General features: G+C 32.2%; 2 protein-coding genes across 2 annotated transcripts in view; one reads left to right on the top strand and one right to left on the bottom strand.

The window, feature by feature from the left end:
* The first annotated feature begins 8516 nt into the window (after nucleotides 1–8516).
* LOC139481950 (multiple epidermal growth factor-like domains protein 6) overlaps nucleotides 8517–22171 on the top strand; it is a 54168-nt gene continuing 40513 nt past the window's right edge. Inside the window, exons 1-2 of the mRNA XM_071265558.1 lie at nucleotides 8517–8571; nucleotides 10281–10514. Of these exons, the coding sequence (XP_071121659.1) occupies nucleotides 8517–8571; nucleotides 10281–10514 (289 nt within the window). The remainder of the gene's footprint in view (nucleotides 8572–10280; nucleotides 10515–22171) is intronic.
* LOC139488371 (uncharacterized) lies at nucleotides 16335–21392 on the bottom strand. Its single transcript, XM_071273918.1, has 3 exons — nucleotides 21260–21392; nucleotides 19821–19934; nucleotides 16335–18553 (listed from the first exon to the last, which is right to left on the bottom strand). The coding sequence occupies exon 3, from the start codon at nucleotides 18544–18546 to the stop codon at nucleotides 16453–16455; it is 2094 nt and encodes a 697-aa protein (XP_071130019.1). The 5' UTR covers nucleotides 18547–18553; nucleotides 19821–19934; nucleotides 21260–21392; the 3' UTR covers nucleotides 16335–16452.

The raw sequence follows: 22171 nt of genomic DNA, 5'->3' as shown, positions 1-22171 counted from the left end.
AAAGGATAGACCATTTTTGTCCAACTTTTAATTTTATTAATATATCAAAATTAACATGGATGTACATGTACTAAGAACTTATGTTAACATTATACTATTAAATGCACGTTTGAGTTTGGCATATCTAAACTTGTAATGGAATCGTTAAGTTTACGTGAACATATATATTTAGAATAAGAATTAACATGACAAAGGAACTTTACAAATACTGAAAATTTTAAACTGTTTTTTTTCTTAGTTAGTTTTATTTGTAAACAGAAATATATGACGTTCATAACTATTAAGATGTCCATTTGGTTGTTTCGAAAACAAACGTCTTCAGTCTGAAATACATATAAAATGACAAAAATGATATATCATACCTTTATAAAACATATATATCACATTACCGCATTTCAATATACATAACTGTACAATCTCACAAAGTACAATTCAGTTTATACAGGACATTATTCATTGAAACAGTGGATGCAAATATGTTCACCTACTGTATCACTATAATCTGTCAACACTAATATTAAGGTTGTCAGTCCCGCACGTGCCAGGTACACGTACTTCAACTACTATCTAAATTGACTCAGATCGTCACTTGTCCTGCCGAGGGCCGGTGGTTTTCTCCGTAAACTCCGGCGTACTTTACACACACAAAAACACTGACCACCACAACATAATCAAAAGTCCTGAAAATTGCGTTAGATACCAAAAATCAATCAATCAATGTTCATTGTAGTACACAACCGTACACCACCCATATACATGTATAAAGTAAATTTGTACGTGCATTTCAACAAAGTCTACACAAGTTAGGGTTAGACATCAGAATGTCGCACAAAGTTGCATATCACAAATCACGACTATATTGCCAAAACCCATTATGTATCATAATGATTTGATTTTTTTTAAGCTTTAGTTGGTCATGTTGGTACATAAATTAGCCTGTTTGGCTAAGATCTCGAGTACTTCTCGTACAACGGAATCTCTGTAATAAATTGAACCTCTCTTTGAGGCATTCGGATATTGATAACTGTTGAGTGTTATCCTCGTTTTTATGGTAAAGTGGGTTGTATTCGATTTCTACTTGCTGAAATATTCGCAACATTCTGTTGAATTAAACTGACGAATTCGAAGAGGTTTTAAATAATTCACGAATTGACGTATACAATGCACGAAAAGCGTTATTGCTAGTGCATCAACATTTTGATGAGTAAGTGCACTTTATGTGAATTTTAATAATAGTTGGTGATGACATGTGCCAAAGGTAAAACACTGGCATATGAGTCTTGGCTGTGTTTTTCATGAATTAAATGTGTCGATCAAATAGTTATGTGCTCTTCCTATATTCTATGCAAATTACGCCTCCTTTTCTGCAATATGCACATCATATGTTTTCAGTAGGATTTGTATTTCAAATTGTCAGATACATGTAAAGTATTGTTGCGGTGATATTTTCATTGGTATACAGACCCTTATAGAGCGATGTGTGTATTACCGAATAGTGTCGGCTTCCAAAAATTCTTGGGGAGGTACGTGCGGATGCAAAATCTTTTCCATGTATACCAAATTAACTGCGTTTAAAACCGATAGGACGTGTAACTCTCGATGAGGTTAATTTTAGAAGGGATAATTTTAAAATCCAAATGAACCATGATGTTAGAAAACGTTTGCATAGAACTATAGCCATGCGCACATGATTCCTTTTCTATTACTGCGAGAGTTGTCGATAGACTTTGGTCTGTCTTACCGAGAGTTGTCGATTGACCTATGGTCTGTTCTGTAAGTTTATTTGGAAAGAAGCAGAAGCAGAAAATAAAAAAACATAGTTCTAGTTATATTATGCAGCACGTACCGTTACCAAAAAGAAAAACGATGAAATCTAAAAAAAAAATAAAAAAATCCGGAATCAATATATTAATATTGGAATTTGTTATGTTTTATATAAGACATGCGTTGAATCTTCCGATTTCTTTAGGTTTCCGTTTTTCTGTTTTATGGACTGTCATTGATTTATTTTCTTTGTCGTCAGTTTTCGTCTTTTTCGAAATCTTTTAGTTTTTTTTATTACCCTTAATTGTGGTCTATATTGTCTGAATGTCTTTTTTTTTGTTCTACTGAACAATATTAAAATCACGATTGATATAAAAACTAGATTAAAAAAAAACAGAGTCAATAAAATTTGAAATTGCCTCAAAACAATTGTTATATTATATTAAAAATTGCAGCGATCTAATAACACACAGATAACCCCTCAAGTTGAAGTCATCACAAAATGATTTTATTATTGTTATGGGGATAAATGTCGTGATGATATAAATCATTTTTCTTATTTCAAATTGCACAAGGGATACCTATTTATGTTCAATAATAATATAACAAGCATTTTTGATAAACTTCAAAGTCTTATTACATAAAAAGAGGATAGTTATTTCATAAACTTTTGTAATAAGTAGTTCTATTAAAACAATTTTTGCCGGTGTTATTGCTTAGTAAATGCACAATGCACATTATATATGACAAAAATTAGCTACATTTATAACATTTCTATAGCACTACACTGTAAATAGATCGAGATATTGAATTAGCTATTAGTTTACCTTAACTTTTTAGACAGCCTCACCTCAGTTGAAACTGTTACTTTGAATCTAGCTTTGAATATGTCCATGAAAGTTAAAAGAGTGTGCCGGTCTACTACCAAGCAATTAAGGTTCATATATATGATCACTTGTCTGGTCAATATACACACAAAATGTTATTTTCAGCATTTAAATAGCACCCGAACAACAATAACCAATAATCCCACACGCTTATAGGGTCAACAAACTATTTTCAAAATTATGCGTGTCTACAGAAAACTCAAAATCAAACAACAATAGATTTTTTTCAAACATTTACAGACAGACAGACATAAAACCGGAAGTAGCAGTTGAGTTGTCTTTTTCGTCTGAACATATTTACCCTACTGCAGCGTGGTCAGTTACTTCAAAGAGTTGATTGGCAACAATTATAACTGGTACTAATCTTTCATCTTTACTTATGTTGAGATTTCATGGGTTGCACTGAACATGTAGAGTTGCAATAACACAGAATATGTTTGTGAACATAATCTGTAACATAAAGAAAGTGTCTGATACTTAATAAACTAGAAATGTTAGTAAGTTTCAATTGGAAAGTTACGACTGGTCATTCAGTTTTAATATACTATTAGATGAATAGTTTGCACGCATATAAGTTTCAGATGGAAATTTAATGTTAAATTGTTATTGTATTCTCTCATTGTATTTATACATATTATATAAACTGTTGATTAATATTAAAGATATGAAGTAAACATACTTAACATGTTATACTGAACTGATGGAATAAGGACATATATGTATAGAGCTGGTGCAAATGGATTATGTCACATGAGACAGACTAGATTATGGATTACGCGAACCCGGACAAAAATAGTTTCAAAATGAATAGTAGACAGTCCAAAACAAAATCCGTTAAGGTACTACCTGTACATCACTTTGTCAACGCAAACAGTTGTCCTAATTGTTAACCTTGTAATTTAGATAATTTAAAAGATCACATTCATATTGAGAAATTATAATAAGAAGTATAACTAAATAAACAAAGTTCGCTTGAAAAGTTAAATGTGGTAATAGTAATTATTAGTAAGTTTAGTCGGATATTACGTATTAAGAAACATTTATTTATTTTAGACACAGGTGCTTGAGGACAGGATCCTGTATGAGCCCCATATAGTCCCTCCCCCCCCCCTTTTTTTTAAAATCATAAATCTCAGATTTTTCTATCTATATCACTTATTTGTACTTATTTGTACCATATATACTAATATACCATATTTATACTCTTAATATGCATGTTTACTATCAACGTGAATCTCGACTATAGAGAATATGTTGCATTTTGTCAATCTCCTTTAGAGAGAATATGTTGCATTTTCCCAATCTCCTTTAGAGAGAATATGTTGCATTTTGGCAATCTCCTTTAGGAGGTGATGATATCTATTATTTTCTAATTTCAGACCGTGCCAAAAATTAAGGATCCAGAGCTTGATTTTTAATGAATAACATTTTGATAGGGTGTTCTTCTGGAGATAGTCAAGGAGTGAATGTATATAAACAAGAACTTGAAGAAATTTAAACTGTTTTACAAAAAAAATGTTGATATTTAGAGGTCAGTCGATCGTTCGAGTTAGAGAAAGGGCTGAAACTTTTCGCATCTTGTCAAAATCATTCTTACCCTGCCCTTTTTCGTAATTGTTAGAATCGGCGATATGTTTTGAAAAGCAAACTATATATAGATTTGAAAATAACTATCATTCTCATTCCTAAATTGTTTGCTTATTATTTTTCACCTAAAATATACACCCACACAAATTGCATTGTTGATGTTTACCACTCTTCGCTTGACTGGTTGATTAAGTTAGGTATTGATGGATCGTATTCTATTTTAAATCATAGCAATTCAATCAACTTCCTAGTTAAAACTGTTATTTACTGTAAAAGATTATCCTGATACAAGGTACGTCCTCTTTCACAGTACTTAATTTTAATTATTGTCAATTATTAATATTTATATAAGCATGTTGTGGTTTGTATTTTCAATCTGTCAACAACAACGTTCTTTCTTCTGTATTACTTGATTCATAAAAAGAACAGCAGATGTGGTATTCTTGCAAATGAACCAACTATTCACCAAAGTTCAAATGAAGTGGATGTAATTAAGCAAATACAGGCAATCGTACGACCTTCAACAATGAAGAAAACTCATATCGTACAGTCGGTTTAAAAAGGCCCCGACAATATAAATATGAATCATTTCAACTGAGAAAAACGAAAGGCCTTGTTTATAACATTTTATTTTACGAAAGACAAATATGAAAGACATGAACCAAGTTGAACGACAAGCACTAACATACAGGCTCTTGACTTGAGCATGCACATAAACAATGTGACTTGGTTAAACAAGCTTGAATGCGTCACCCTCCTTCTTACTCTTCAGATCGACCCTCAAATTTCACACCTATACATTACATATTAAAGTACTAGAATGCTCAATTATCTTATCAAATTAATCATATGTGGCATGTCACAGTTACAAATGTATATATTGGACTCTACCATTTAGTACTTAATACCATGGAAGTATTATATTGTCAATATAATACTTCCATGTTCATACATAACACGACAAGACTTTGTATGTATCATTTACATATGCCATTTTATTATCACCTAAGTTTAGCAAAGGTATACAGAAAAAACAAACATTGCTTTTGTATTAACTTTAGCAAAAAAAAAAAAATATATATTTACTAGAATTCACACTAAGTTTGCAATATTCACTAAATGCGTGAGGTGTGGCTGAAAGGTTTTAGTTTAGTCGACAAACAGTACTGTATTGTATGCATATTATTAGTTACATCGTGTGTACATGTAAGTGACTAAATACGATACAAAAATGTATATGGGGTCAGTAAATTCTATATGGTGTGAGAGCAAAGCTTGAATCCCCATATGGAATTTACTGAATCCATATATATATCGTATTAGGGTACTAGCACACCGTGTAACGAATTTATCTTACCGACTGCCTTCACATGTGGTATTTTAACTAGCGGCCTATCAAAGTGATCAAGTCTTAATACTGAGTATAATATTAAGATCCTACTCCAATCTGTCTATTATACAGAAAACAAATGTCAACAATAACAACTTTTTAGCTTTAAATTTGTTTTATGAATTTATTTCAATCGTTCATTACATGTATCAATTTCTTCATCTGTTGAATCCCTTCAGATTTCTTTTTTTTTCCTTTTGAAAGGGAACTTGTTAGCTTTAATTATGTTTTATGGATTTATTTTAACCATTCATCACCAATTTCTTCGTCTGTTGAATCCTTTCAGATTTTTCCATAACACTGTGTTGGTTTTATAAAGGGTTGTGGCATCTTTTTTGGTTTGAAAGAGAAGCAACTCCTTACTAACCCCATATGGTAACTAACCACTCTATATATTTTAGGACACCCTATATCAAATATACATAGTCACCACGTGTAGTCCTTTAACCAATCAAATTTCAATAAATCTATAGGCGGTAAGATGCTTTAATATTTAAGGAAAAGTTAAGTAAAACACGTATGTTAGCTGGTAACATATAAGAAAATTATTAAAAGATAATAACGGTTTATATATATAATATATAATAATAGTAAATCAATAATTTTAACACAAACATTCATTTCAAGAGATTTACTCCTTTCCTTTCCCCAATATTACAGGAGGGAATAGTCAGACTATTGACCATTATGTACAATTCTAGTTGTATTTAAGAATTGAATGCTGTTTTCTGTAAATTTATTTGGGTGTAAAAGCGTTGTCCGAAATACATTTTGTATGAAGCGCATAAGCGCTTCAGACTAAAAAGGTGCGCACGGTCAACGCTTTTACAACCCTATAAAGTTACAAAGAAGCATTCAATACTTATAATTACATTATTTTAGAATCATGAAAACACGATTTTTATCAAGTTTTCATTTAATTCACCTGTGCACTTTATTGTGGGACCTCGTGTCATCATGAATGATAAATTGTATTGTCTAATGCAATTGTTTCAGGAATAGCACGTGATGTGCAGTTAGCCAATCAGAATAACGTATTATAACGAAACATACATCTAAATTAAATGTAATTGTTCCAGACCATATGAGTATTTGGACCGTACACGTACGGTCTGGACCGTATACGTATACTCGTACGGTCCGACCATACGCGTACGGTCGGACCGTATGAGTATACGCGTACGGTCCAGCTGATGTTTTGGGATCATATGGGTTAAATTTAAACAAATATTTATCAAAATCATTATTTTTAGTTACACAAATTGTTTTTATTACATGTATGAGGATAAAATGATTAAGCGAACAATTGAAATTAAATATGTGTTTATTTGTATATACGTGAATCCTATTTTTGGTGACACTGACTTCCACAAAGAACGTCATATTTTTTTTTTTACAGTAAGATAATTTGTTCATGCACGTTGCTTTGCATTTATTTTTTTTGTAAAGTTCCTTAATATTGTAAAACGATTGTCCTCCCAGTCTAAGTTTACTTCCGATAACTTCAATTCCAATTAGCATACTTGGCTTCAATTTATGAATTACTGAAATGCTAAATATAGGAAATTAACAGATTAAATCAACGTGCTTTTTTTTAATCGTTTTAACATTATTTTGTTTTATTTCAATTACTATTGAACTTATTACATTTATTTGAGATATAAGTTATGTTGATCAGTTATATACATTTGTATCTGATAAACGTGACCAACTTCTTATATTAGTCAGACCGTACGCATACGACCGTATGCATATTTTGAAAATTTTGAAAATATACGCATACGGTACGGTCCAAATACTCATACGGTCTGGAACATAATTATTACAGTATAGAATTTTACCACCAGGCTGAAGCTAGCGGACAATTAATTATAGCAATTAATAACGAACAAAAAATCAGTCAACAATAAGGCGGTTTCGCCTAGAATACGTAGGGAATTTGTGTCTTGAATTTTTGATTCAGTACAATTTGGTAACATCGATCAACACGTCGATTAATCAATCACATCCTAACCGAAAACAAATAAAAGTGTGAATGAAGATATCAAAAGGGGAGGGGTATAAAAGAGGAATTGATGACACCAAAGGGGATAAGAAAGAGTGAGTGAAGATACTAAAAGGGGGAACAGTAGAAAATTATAATTACAATGAAAGCAGACAACACCATGGCCAAAAATAATAACGACGAAAATACAAACTATAGTTATACAATTATTGACTGTTGATGAGGTTGATATATATATAGATTCTTACATTGATACCAGTGGATTTTTGGATTCATCCAATCGAGATAGTTAAATTATCAATTTTAAAGCCTGAGTCTTGGCGAGGACTTTACAATTTATAATTTAACTATCAAGGTTGGATAAATTCGATATTTCACGAGTGAATAAAATTATCATTTCAATAACATTAAGTTTGACCGTACAGAGTCGGTTAGTGTCAGGGTGTTAAACCGACTTAGCTAACTCGTTTAAAGTAAGCTAAGTCGTTAAAACAAGTTAGCTAAACTGTAATAACAAGATAAATATGCTAAGTCGTTATAACAACTAACCTAAGTCGTTATAACAAGTTAGCTAAGTCGTTATAACGACTTAAAAATAAAACTCCACACTGACCGACAGTCTATATATATATGCATAGACATTTTCAACGTTGTTGCCTTACTACGGAGGCGTATAGGGGCCTTACACAATGTTATAATATATTCCAGTCATAGTTTCTTGCTTTTATAAGATTGCATATATTTATTTTAACAACTAAGTTATTCATATTACTTTAAAGTCTTTCATTATAATCAAAAGATTTCATCTATTAGCATATTTTCTTGTGTAATTTTAGAATATTATTATTTCCAACTGCATCTGGCGGATGTCAACACTTTTAATATGTCGTTCGTTCTGATTATCCACTCAACTGTTCTGTTGACAATTACATCCCAAAGTAAGTTGGATAAATTGTCTTGTAACATAATAGATTTTAAAACTTTTATGTCAGTGAAAATTGTAATCTTTTTCATGTTACACCAATTTTATATGTACTTTAATATGAATAAAAATTGCATTGGCTCGAATGACTTTAAACCACCTGAGTTCACTGGTGCATGAACTCATTATCCCAATCGAACCGACCTTACTATAATTAACCAAACACTAGGCAACTATAAACAAACAACATGTTTACATGTTCGATTTTTGTACAACTTTGATAAATATATAGATATAATTTCAGATTTTACCTAGTATTATAAATAAAAATATGTGGTGTGATTGCTGGGGAGATGATTATTTACCAGAGAACAAATGACATAGATGTTATCAACTATACATCAACCTTGAAAAAATACCAATATAACATAGCAAATGCCAATATAGCATAGCAAATGACAATATAGCATAGCAAATGCCAATATAGCATAGCAAATACCAATATAGCATAGCAACAAATACCAATATAGCATAGCAAATACCAATATAGCATAGCAAATACCAATCTATATAATAAAAAGGTCCATGTAAAATAATTCAAATGAGAAAAACAACGGCCTGATTTATGTACAAAACAACAAACGAAAAAACAAACATGATATACAGTAACAAACAACAACCGCTGAATAACAGGCTCCTGAATTCGAAAAGACCTAGTATATAGAATTTGGTAGGTGTTAAACATGTGTGTGGGCGTCCAACTTTCTATAACTTCATGTCTAAATTTTATGTCATTGAACTTTTAAATAGTTTAATAACTAAAAAATACACGAATATTGGATGAAGACATTCAATTACCGCCAATACTTGGTTCATGATTAAAAAGTATCTAAACTAGTATACTTTGGTATTCGAGAAAAATCAAGTTTCACATGCATTTCTCATAACAGTCGTCAATGCATTAGTTATGATGCCTTCAGTAATAGTTATCGCTTGAGGTAATATGTATGGAGATGTGTTATGACTTCAAATGAGACAACTATTCACTATAAAAAAGTAAAATACTTGGATGTAAGCATCTTTATTCTTAACTCTAAGCTCTTCTACTAGTAGCAAAACCCATATAACCTATGATAGAACTTGGATTACCAAAGAAACGATTCAAACGAGAAACCAACGACCTCATTGCAGAAGAAAAAATATGAGTCATAAACATATATCTTTGATGCTTCAAAGCATAATTCTTTTTTTTATCTATTGTTTCTGTAAAATATTTTGGAAACTTGATGTTATACTGTAATTGTAAAAGTTTACAAGCACAAAACAAGGGATGAACATTTGATTTATTATCATCTAATATGCAATGAAATTGTATGTGAAAATTTCACTGTAGTACTGGAAAAGATAAATCTACTCATGTAATGTATTTTGTTATTCAAAAAGTTCTGCAACAATATTTTAAGTGGTTATTTATCAAAGGCTCATAGGGGAAAAATGGTGATATTAGCCCTAAATCAGTCTTAATTGGAGTAAACACCACATTCAAAGCTTTCCTCATACGCGTTTAAATGAAGAGTCCAAAGACACTGTACTCGTTGAATTGAGATTCAATTAAAATGAAAACGGAAACTGCTTAAATATTGTAAAGTCACATGTACGCATTTTTTTTTATAGATTATACGTTATGTTGTCATTAACATTAAAAAAGAATGCTCCTTTTTATAGAGAACCTTACACCATTCGGACAGGCTTCACAAAGTTCAACGTTGCAGGCGAGAACAAAAGCAATAAACGCTATACAGCCGCCTATATCAAATACATTCATAAATGGATACCATATATACTGTACCCACACAGATGGTTATCAAGATACTAACCCGCAGCCGGCTTGGTGGATGTTTGCATTTTCTTTTGAGTCTGCATACATCACAGAAATACAAATATACTACAGAGAAAATCGTAAGTAAACTTTAAGTTAAGAATTACGAAATAACATTTAACCCATGCCACGTTTGGTTGAATAACGGGACATGAGTTTCTATTGAGACCAGCAACTTTGGTTTAATTGTGCTAGACAAAATAGCTAAAAATGATTGCCTTGCAAAACAATAATACGACCTCCTTTTGGTCAATAGATATATGCATGACATTTGGAAAACCCTGGATGTATTGCGCATTACAAGTCCATCGTGTTCGCTGAACATACAAAAAAGAAAATTAAGAATGTTAGAATTTAAAAATGAAACCAGGAGGGACTATTTCGTTGACTGATTAGGTCAAATCATTATTGTGCAGGTAAAACGATAAACAATACAATACAATACAATACAATACAATACAATACAATACAATACAATACAATACAATACCAATACCAATACCCATACCAACACCAAAACCAATACCAATACCAATAATACCAATACCAATACCAATACCAATACCAATAATACCAATACCAATAATACCAATACCAATAATACCAATACCAATTCCAATACCAATACCAATACCAATACATATACCAATACCAATACCAATACCAATAATACCAAACCAATACCAAACCAATACCAATACCAATAACGCCAATACCAATACCAATACCAATACCAATTCCAATACCAATACCAATACCAATACATATACCAATACCAATAATACCAATACCAATACCAATACCAATACATATACCAATACCAATACCAATACCAATAATACCAATACCAATACATATACCAATACCAATAACAATACCAATAATACCAATACCAATACCAATACCAATACCAATAATACCAAACCAATACCAATACCAATAACGCCAATACCAATACCAATACCAATACCAATTCCAATACCAATACCAATACCAATACATATACCAATACATATACCAATACCAATAATACCAATACCAATACCAATACCAATACCAATACCAATACCAATAATACCAATACCAATACCAATACATATACCAATACCAATAACAATACCAATAATACCAATACCAATACCAATACCAATAATACCAATACCAACACCAAAACCAATACCAATACCAATACCAATAATACCAATACCAATACCAATACCAATACCAATACCAATTCCAATACCAATACCAATACCAATACATATACCAATACCAATAGTGTTTGCTCTTATTGTAAAGGTTCCTCATGGGACAAAAAGTAAGATACAATCATAATTCAGTGATACAAACAATAGGGTACAAGAATATACTAGTAATGTATAAAACCGGTGCTGTAAAACAGATGCAATACTTGAACAAGATTATCTCAAGGATGATTGCAACAATGCAACCCATGGGGAGACACACATTTTGTAAATTGATTTCTTAGCTAGAGGAGACACCATGGGACGATTCTTAATAATCATATGCATATGATACTCCCCGTGTCTAAACAAGCAAAACAATAAAGAAGTACTTCATTTTAAGTAAATTGGAGCCATTTATTTGATTGCTTACATGTAACTGAAGGAGAGTCAGACATCAGTGGCGGTCATTTGAAAATTATTCTCTCCGTTTCGAAACCAGCTAAGCAAGCAATTAAAAAAAAGAGAAAAGAAAATGAAATATCAGTTTAACAAATCTGTTATAAAAAACGGCGCTGAAGTACGTTCATTATTCATAGTTCATTATTCAAAATTCAATAATGAATAATGAAATAGTTCACTATTCACTTTTCAATATTATTTTTTTTTTTACGGAGGACCTACATTGTAAATGCCACAATTCGCGAAAGAATAAAGAAATAGCTAATTTGGAATAATGAAATGAATATTTTCAATAATGGAATGGACTGCTATGACCCTTCAGCCCCTAATTACAGATATATATTATACCTCAGTCGAAGGCATATCAAGAGAGAAACAAAAGGTTTATAGTCTATATGATCCGCATAGGATATTACAGGAGTAACGAAGGACTTAAATATCGAAATACGCGTGAACGTTGAGAAATAGACAATTTTGAACAATGAAATGGATATTTTGAATAATGGAATGGACTGATATGACCCTTCGCCGATATGTTCCGCAACCAGGAGTAACCAAGGACTTAAATATCGAAATACGGGTGAACATTGAGAAATAGCCAATTTAAAATACTGAAATAGATATTTTGAATAATGGAATAGACTGCTATAACCCTTCAGCCCCTAATTACATATATATACATATATAATACCTCAATCAAAAGCTTATCAAGAGAGTAACAAAAGGTATGTAGTCAATGTGTTCCGCAACGCATATTAAAGGAGTAACGCTGCTGCTGTTGCTTCAGAGTCATATACAAGGTGTTTCCATGTAATGCTTTTACTTCTCCTACAGCTCTTGTGCTCACTTCCTTCTTGTGAGTGTTTTGCTACTGTCGCTACTTGAGGATAGAGTGTTGTTGTTGTTGTTGCTGCTTAAAATACTCATATTAAGTTTTTTTTTAATAAACTGTTTTCAATGCTCCTGCAACTTGAAAATATTGACAACAGCTGTGAGCAGATGTAGAAATAAAGATAGTTGCTGTAAACAGTTTGAAAAATCTCAGAGCAGCTGTGATCAACTAAAAAATTATAACCGGGAACAGCTATTGGGCAAATTATAGAGCATTCAGCCCTTTTGATTTTTCTTTAAATTCATAAACATATAAATATAGAAAAAAAATCATGCAATGAGTTTGAATGTGATTTACTTTTATCTGATCCTTAAAAGCAGCAACAGCAAAATCGTAACTATCCCTAAGCAGCAGCAGCAGCAGCAGCAGCAGCAAAACCCCATAAGAATAAAATGAGCATAAGAGCAAGCTATAAAGGGCCCCAATATGACCATTTTATCACAATTCAAACAGGAAAACCAACGGTCTAATCTATTTTACAAGACGAGAAACATTTATCAAACATACCAACAAACGTCAAGCACTTTTTCTGACTTAGGACAGGTGCATATAATATATGCAGCGGGTTTGAACGTTTAACAGGCACCAACCTTCACCACAAACCTGATACAGCAGTATAACATTACAAACAGAAAAGACGCACTATAAAATATTAAAATATTAAAATGGCTTTACTCTTAGACTATAAATAATTGAATGTAATATGAAATCGTGTACCAGTGTTTGTATGACTGACATATCTGCAAATTTACTTTTCATATGTTGTAATGGCTCTTGCTCATTCTGCATGAAAGAGAATAAACTTTCAGAAAGCCAAAAAAATAATTAAATTATGCATCCATCAGGTACATTTTATTTTATCTGTTTTGACTACTTATAATTATAAAATTTTGATTTAATTCCTTGCAAAAACTTCTAAGTTAGGTCGATTTCCTGTAGTATGTGCTGCAACGCATCTAAAAGATTTGAATTGATGACAGGGGACTCTACAAAGATCCTTTAGTAACCTAAATAAATTTTCATCAGTTGACAAATAACATTGCACATTAACGTAACAACTGTAAAAATACAAATGTCGTCTTCACCGAAAACTTAAATAATCAATTTGGAAAAAAAATGTATCAAATATGTTAACTTAAATGAAAAATTTGTAAGGGTTCCTCGGAACCCAGTGTCTCGCCTACTTTTGCTGTTTATCGCAGACTCAACAAAAAGGATGAAAAACATCAATAAAGATTTCCCTCTCGATACTGTCTTTTGATTGAAAGAAGCTTCCAAGTTTGGTAAAAATCCAGGATAGTTTTTGAATCTAATAAATGTTTTATAAACTTTAACTGCAGACTGTATGTAATGTTAACTGGAAGAAAAACTAAGTCCATTTATAAGTAAAATACGGAGAAAGTGGAATTTTGTTTTACAAAATTTACTTCTGAATAATATCTTCTGATCAGAAACAAGCTTTTGTCCAAGTTTGGTAAAAATCCAGGATAGTTTAAGAACATTATAAAAATTTTAAAAACTTAAACCACAAAGTGATTGTTTTGTTTCTGGCAAAAAAACTAAGTCCATGTATAAGTAAAATACGGAAAAGGGGAAATTTATTTTTAAAAATTTTTCTTCTTGATACTATCTTATGATCATAAACAAGCTTCTGTCCAAGTTTGGTACAAATCAAAGTTAGTTTATGAAAGTTATTAAAATTTTAAAAACTTAAACCACAGAGTGATTGTAATGTTTCCTCACAGAAAAACTAAGTCCATTTATAAGTAAAATACGGAAAAAATGGAATTTTTTTTTCTTCAAAATTTACTTCTGGATACTTTCTTATGATCATAAACAAGCTTCTGTCTAAGTTTGGTAGAAATTCAGTATAGTTTAAGAAAGAGAAGGTATGATAAGGGACGTTTTTGGCCCCCTCCCCAAAGAAGCCTTTATTCGTACCATTGCTAGCCTTAGTATAGAAACTTAGAAAAAAAATATTTTTTTTATGTTCCGGTAAAAAGAAGGTTGCCTAGAAACCGTTTTAATTATATAATAAAATAAGCAGATATAAATTGCTGTATCTGTACAAATAACCATATTTCCAGATAAGATGGTTGGTTTGAGAATAACTTGAAGTTACAAATAAATAGTCACTTCAATTTGAGTTTACAGGATGCTTAGCAACAACCTAACAACAGAAATATTCCCTAGCAACGGTTAATTAAAGGTGATTTTTGTCCTTTTAAGAATGCATCTAGCATTGTTTGTGTTCATATAATGGTGTTTCATTATAATACAATGTGTGAGTAATCCATATCTTTTTTTTACTAGGTTTATATTGAGCCTAGCAACACAAATGTTGCTTAGCAACAGCATAAAATATTTAATTAAAGCTAACTGCAAATGAAGTAGTCATTTTATTGTACTAGTACAAATAAATGCGAAAACAGAATGCATGTTCAAGAATAACAATTGGTAAGAAATGAAAATGTCAGTTTAATTGTAGCTCTATTGTATAAATGCTTGATAACAACGTAGCAACAGAAATGGTGCATAGCAACGGTTAACAATTTATAAGATACTAGTATGTTACAGGTCTTTTTAGTCACTCTTTTTACATATAACTGCATAAAAGTTCATTAGAAGATCTTTTCATAGAGCAATTTTTCTCACAAGAACAGTTTATTGCCTAGCAACAGATTTTACTGAATACCATTAAAATTTTGAGTAACGGCTTGCGTTTGCTTTTGGTAGTTCTAGTTATCAACATCATGTATATATTCATTAGTATTTCCTTAGCAACAACAGCAAGTCAGAAGGGAAAGTGTTTTAACAAACATATTAAGATACTTTTCAAGAGTATTATTATTCTAGTTTGTACCATCTTATATTCTAAACTTTAAAATCAACAAAAATAATTTTCCATTGCTCCAAACAGGTAAGGTTTTCGACTTATGTTAGACTTATAAATTCAGTAGGTATCATGGAAACACAAAATATATTTAATACGTGACTATTACATAACCATGATAACAGCATTCTACTTTTTTTATGTTACTACATTTTAATTGAAAAGTCTTTTCTTATACAAAATACAACAATCTCATGTAAGTTAAATGTATATGAACAGCAATTTGTTTAATAGCCTGTGTACTCCTTATCGTCTGAGATTTCGATATTCCAATTTTAAGTACACCGAAAATTATATGAAAATATTGTTTTAATACTAACATTTGCATTGACGATAAAATTTACTAACATGAATAGGTTATGACCATTTCATTATAGAAAAGTAATTTAACCACAATATAATGACTAAATCAGCATGATTTGGTAAATAATGAGAGTAAGACATTAGCTATTTGTAAATGCTCATAAAATATGTGAATACATGACTTATTTAAACATTTTCTTGAAAAACAGAATTTTAATTAAAGTTATGCCCTAAAATATAAGTGAAGAGTAGCTGTCACATACACACAGTTTGTATTAGTTATTTCACTCCTCTGGCAAAGAATCACAGTCACTTTCATCAGAACTCGGTATGTGAGATGCATCTAAAACAGATGTTTTAAAGTCTCTCCTTGATCCAGACTGCTGTTCAAGTCTTTGATACCCCAGATACCATAGCACACTTGCAACATGTGCACAACAACCAACTACTCGTGCTCCCGATTTGCATGTACAATACCATCCTTCTATATCTCCTTCGTCACTGTAACTTGTGAAGACAGTATGGGAAAGTTTGTTACTATGCCTAGATTGTATTTTAATTTTGAGCAGGTTTGCTTTGATTTTGCACACATACAGTTCAAATTTTCCGTCTTCACCCTCATGTTCTCTGACATAGTTAGGGGCCTGTTTAAGCTGATATACCCCCATGGTTATTTCTCGTAGTTTATCCATACTCAGAACTGGAAAATCAGCTAGTTCATCTAAAACATTTGATGCATCAACTAATTTGTAAATGGTACGTTTGGTCAATAAGCCTTCTTCCGTCACCATCTTTTGGATTGCATTTCCCTTTTTGCATTTTTCAAGCATTGCTTCGGCAATACTTTTATCCTCAGGGTGTGTACCAGCAAGTGGTGGCCGAAACTTGTTGCAAACAGCGCATACAATCCGTAATAAATCACCAATGATTGGAATGAAATGGTTAGAAACTACCTTGTCGAAGAACCTCCATTGTTTAACTCGTGCATTCACACTTTCAACGACCCATCTCACTTTGGTTACTAGTCTGCTGGCGTTGGCTTCTTCTACCGGGTGCTGTTTTGATCCCTTCTTCAGGTAAACGGGCATTTCTACGTTATATCCTTGTTCTCTTAAGAAGTCTACCACGTCTCTAAATCCCCTGTCGACCACACAAACATCGCTAGTCTCTAGCCACTCATTCATGCCTTCGGCATTGACAGAAATCATGTGCTTTGTTATTGCCGCGTCATTATTTTTTCCGTTTGCAAAATAGGGACCCAGTACTGACAGGATATATCCATCTGTTCCTACTATGACCATTGGTTTAACTAGCGGTCTGTTTTTATGCAGGCTGTATGATAACCTCTGAAATTCATAATCAGCGCTTTTCTGGAGGTAGATATAAGTACCGTCCATGACAATAATTGCAGCATCTTCAGAATCATTGGCAAACAGAGTTTTTGCTATTGGAGTGGTGTGGTTCCGAACAAAATCTTCGTGGCTTATATGCTGAAACCCAATGAAATGTGGTACAAAATCCTGCATAAGGGAAACTCTGGCACTATGAATACATCTTTGCACTTGGCTTTTGGTTAACGAAAATATTGTTCCAAGTATATGATTTGGAAGTCCTGTCCTTAGTTTTGTTAACAAGACAGCTATACATGTGCGTACAGACCTAACATTGGTTTGACGTGCTGATACAATATATGAGGAGAGTTCATTGAATTGCTGCTTTGATAATCCAGTTAGATTGTAATAGTCACCATCAGATAATGATAATGGATTGTCAAAATTCAGGATATGAGAGGTTGCCAAGGTTTTTCTCACATTTTCTAATAATGAAGTTATATCAGAACGATTCATATATGTTGTAGTGTATTTTGCAGTTAATGCTTGAAGTGATGTGTCGTCGAAAAGTTGTTCAGATAAATGATGTTTGCAACAGCGTGTATTTCCATCTATAAAAACGGCATTTTTTATAAAGGCTTGGGTTCTTGCCTGTAAAGGAACTTTGCATAACTTATTTCTACTGGTACCTTCCTGCTTGCATACAATGCAGAATCTATGTGATGTGTGAGTGGAAGAAATATTCAGTTCAATTTGTTTCGGACTTAACATTTTCGTGGATACGGCTTCTTCTGTATTTATAACAAACTCAGAGTCACTGTCATCTGTAATACACTCGGAAAGACAGTTTGAAACTTTCTGTTCATTGTTTACTTTTTTTAGTGTTTTCCTGTATATTGATCTACACTTCTCACATATCACATCATTTTCTTCAAGGTTTCGCTCAATTCTTTTTCTTACAAACTGTTTCAGTGCTTTAGTTTTTATCTTACGTCTGGATTTTAGATGACATCTACCACAAACCACACACTTGAACTCTTTAGCCATCAGTCACCTGGAAAAATGTAAACAAATATTATTGATTAATGTAAAAAAAAAATAAAAAATATCAGCACGTAAGATAAGATCAATTTTATTTCCTATAGAGGACCCATAATGGGCATAATCAGTACAGTGATATTCATATTAAAAAAATACAATATAGATAATACAAACAAAAAAAAGCCATAACGTGAAATATACATGAGTTAATAATATATGTAGTCATATAACCCGTAATGTTTAGTGTTTCTTGACCATGCACCAGAAGCAGCATTACATTCTTTATAAAATAGCTTTTATTTATATTCTAGCACTTTTAATCACAACATGCATAAATAAAAATCAAAAAGGATTATTATAGTATCCTTCTCGAGGATAGTGCTCACGAACAAGATTGTTAAGCAGTTATCAAAATGCAGAAGTCACCTAGGGCAGGTGCGTAAAGGATATAGTAACATGTTTGTTATATAGATGAGACCGTTGGTTTTCCCGTTTGAATGGGTTTACACTAGTAATTTGGGGCCCTTTATAGCTTATTGTTTGGTGTGAGCCAAGGCTCCGTGTTGAAGGGCACACATTGACCTATAATGGTTTACTTTTATAAATTATTATTTGGATGGAGAGCTGTCTCATTGGCACTCACACCACCTCTTCCTATATCTATTTGTAAAGTTTTTGTGCAATGAGAATATTCCGAATTAGATACAGCCTCTAGCGCAACTTGTCCCAATGCTCACTCTGATAAAAAAAAAACAAAAAAAAACCAGACAAAATTACACATAAAACACAAACAATTGTATAATCGAAAAAAAAAAAAAATTGAACCCCCTTTTTGTTTACCTCCCCCCTTTGGAGAAATTATCCTTAAGTAAATCCCAGCCTACTCCTTTAAGGTATGATATCTTGTATTACAATTTCAATGCGATCCATACACTTTAACACAAGCTTTTGTCTGAAAACTGCGACTTTCTAAATGTAGTACCCCCAAACTTAATCCCTACCTTTCTTTTGTAGTATTGAACCATCTGCTAAAATTTAAAAGCGATTCATTCACATAAACTTAAATTATTGTTTGGAAACCAAATGTGTCTCGAACGACATGATAGCAATATAACTAAAAAATGTTGCGGTCGTATTAAAAGTCTTTAACAAACAGTTTACGATGCATGGACTCGATAATATGTATTTGATTTTCGTACATGTATTTATTTTATTACATATATGGTACATAATGCCCCTTTCAAGTATAATCAATAACACTGAATAATTTTGCAACTTACATTTAAGTTTAATGCATGTTTTCACTACCACCGCCATCTTTTAATGTCTAGGACAATCCATGCGTGAATAAACCAAGCCATGGGTATTGCTGCGACGTACAACGTATCTCGAATCTAAAAAAAGAAAAAAAGTTATGTTGATTAAAAATGTATCATAGATTTTCGCTGTGGTTGGCATGGTTGGGGTGTGGGGTTTGGTTACTGACTATCCTTTATGGCATACCTGTGCCGACAGCACTTGCCAAATCATATCCTGTTCTAACCAGAAAATATTGAAACACATATATCCTGTTCTAAACAAAAATATTGAAAAAACATACCCTGTTCTATACACGCTCCAAAAATGTATACCCTGTTCTAGACCGTATAAAATAGATGCAGTTCTAGACCTGGGCTCTATACTGTATCTTAAACAGTTATATACGCGATCCTGTTCTAGGCAAATACTTTGTTTAAAAAAGACCTTGTTCTCACCAGCAAGGCATGAAAGGACGACCCTGTTCTAACCAGCAGGACATGAAAAAGGGAGACTGTTCTAACAAACAGGGCATGAAAAAGGGAGACTGTTCTAACAAACAGGGCATGAAAAAGTTACCCTGTTTTGCGGCACACTCATACCACTAAAAATATAGGAGACCCCCCTTGCAACAACACCGACAAGGACACATAAGAATTGACTATAAAAATCATTCGAAAATGGCGTAACTCAGCAGATGGATGGATACAAAGCAGAAATATTTTTTAAAAATACACAGAGTTGGCGTGACAGGGAAGCATAGCCTTTAATTGTTTGCTTGTTGGTTTTTTAATCATTTAAGCTGAGAAGTCACTTTCAATAAAATCATCATGAAAGGAAATAACAGTAATATTCATTATCTACAATTCCCGCATGATATAGGTCTACTGAACATCTTTGTGCCTTATAAGTGTTTGTTATGTTTGTTATTTCCTTAAAGAACCGATTATTACATTCAGGTGATATTATTTATATATTTAAAAAAAAAAAAAAAAAAAAAAAATTGTGTCTGAGACACGATCTATGACCATCTAGGTAGCAGAGCAGCGATGTGTACCATTGAGCCACGGCGGCTGATCAATTGTACATTGTAATTTTAATGTACTTATTATTTAAATGTTTTGTCAAAATCAGTGAAGAATATTTCCCCGTCTAATTCAGTTGACAAACTAAATAAATCTTGCTGGGTTGATTAGTTTTTACAAATATCGAAGTTGAAACAAAAAATACGTGTATTTTACCGCATAGTATTTTCTACGGAAATATTTTTGCCATTGGCATTGCTCATGATCGTCTGCCGCTTCCCTGTCATCACATTATCTCAAGTTTATCGGCGATTTGTTGCTCTGTTTACAAAATGTTTTAGAACAGATTTCTAATCAAATCATTTTTCAATTTATATAAAAAATATTGAAGTACATACCTTTGTTTTACGGCTCTCTGGGTTGCCAATGTAATCTATCGTGTCAGTTCCTTCCGACAGAAACAGAGTCACAAAATAAGTCTTACAATCCGGCATTTCAAAATGAACTATTAATTGTTCATTAAATAAAATTCGTTGTTGATTTCCATGTATTTATATCACTGGAAAAGTCAACATAAGTCTTTTAACTTAATCTACGTGTATGAAAATGAGCTTGGAAACATGTACGTAAATTCGGGAAATAAAACGAGTTCATTCCGTCAACCGGTAAAAAGTAAGTTTTTCGGTCAAAATTCCGACAGTTTTTTTTAAATTTCAATATGAGCGGACGCTCGCCCCAAAAAGTCCTTTTGTAAGGTGACACAACATTACATTTTTGGCAATATCTAAAAATATCTTCTTGGGGCGAGCGTCCGCTCCTATTTAATTTATTCGATATTACTGTTAGGTACCGACCATTTTGTTGTTTTTGCGTTACTAGGCAAAGAAAAACGTCTCGTTTGGATTGTTAAAAGTTAAAAATATTCGAACTTCAATGGTGTTTTTATTAGTTCGATATTTATGGAAGTTAAAAAACATATATTTCAGAAAAACAATTGTCTTTAATTTTTCACTAAAATAGGGGGCCAATTACATAGCTTATCATACCTTCTCCTTTCAAAAACTTAAACCATAGAGTGAATATTTGTGGACGCCTCCGCCGACGACGCCGACGACGGAATGTAGGATCGCTTAGTCTCGCTTTTTCGACTAAAAGTCGAAGGCTCGACAAAAAGATACTGATATATTTCATCTTATCTATAAAACTTGTATATACATATACATATAAGTTTTCACCTGTTTAACGTCTAAAAATGATTTTGGTAAAAGAAAGACAATCCAAATTAATAATTTTCACTTTCATACGTACAA

The sequence above is a fragment of the Mytilus edulis genome, chromosome 1 (genome assembly GCF_963676685.1).
Source record: "Mytilus edulis chromosome 1, xbMytEdul2.2, whole genome shotgun sequence".
Taxonomy (NCBI): domain Eukaryota; kingdom Metazoa; phylum Mollusca; class Bivalvia; order Mytilida; family Mytilidae; genus Mytilus; species Mytilus edulis.
This window is presented reverse-complemented; position numbering and strand designations above follow the sequence as displayed.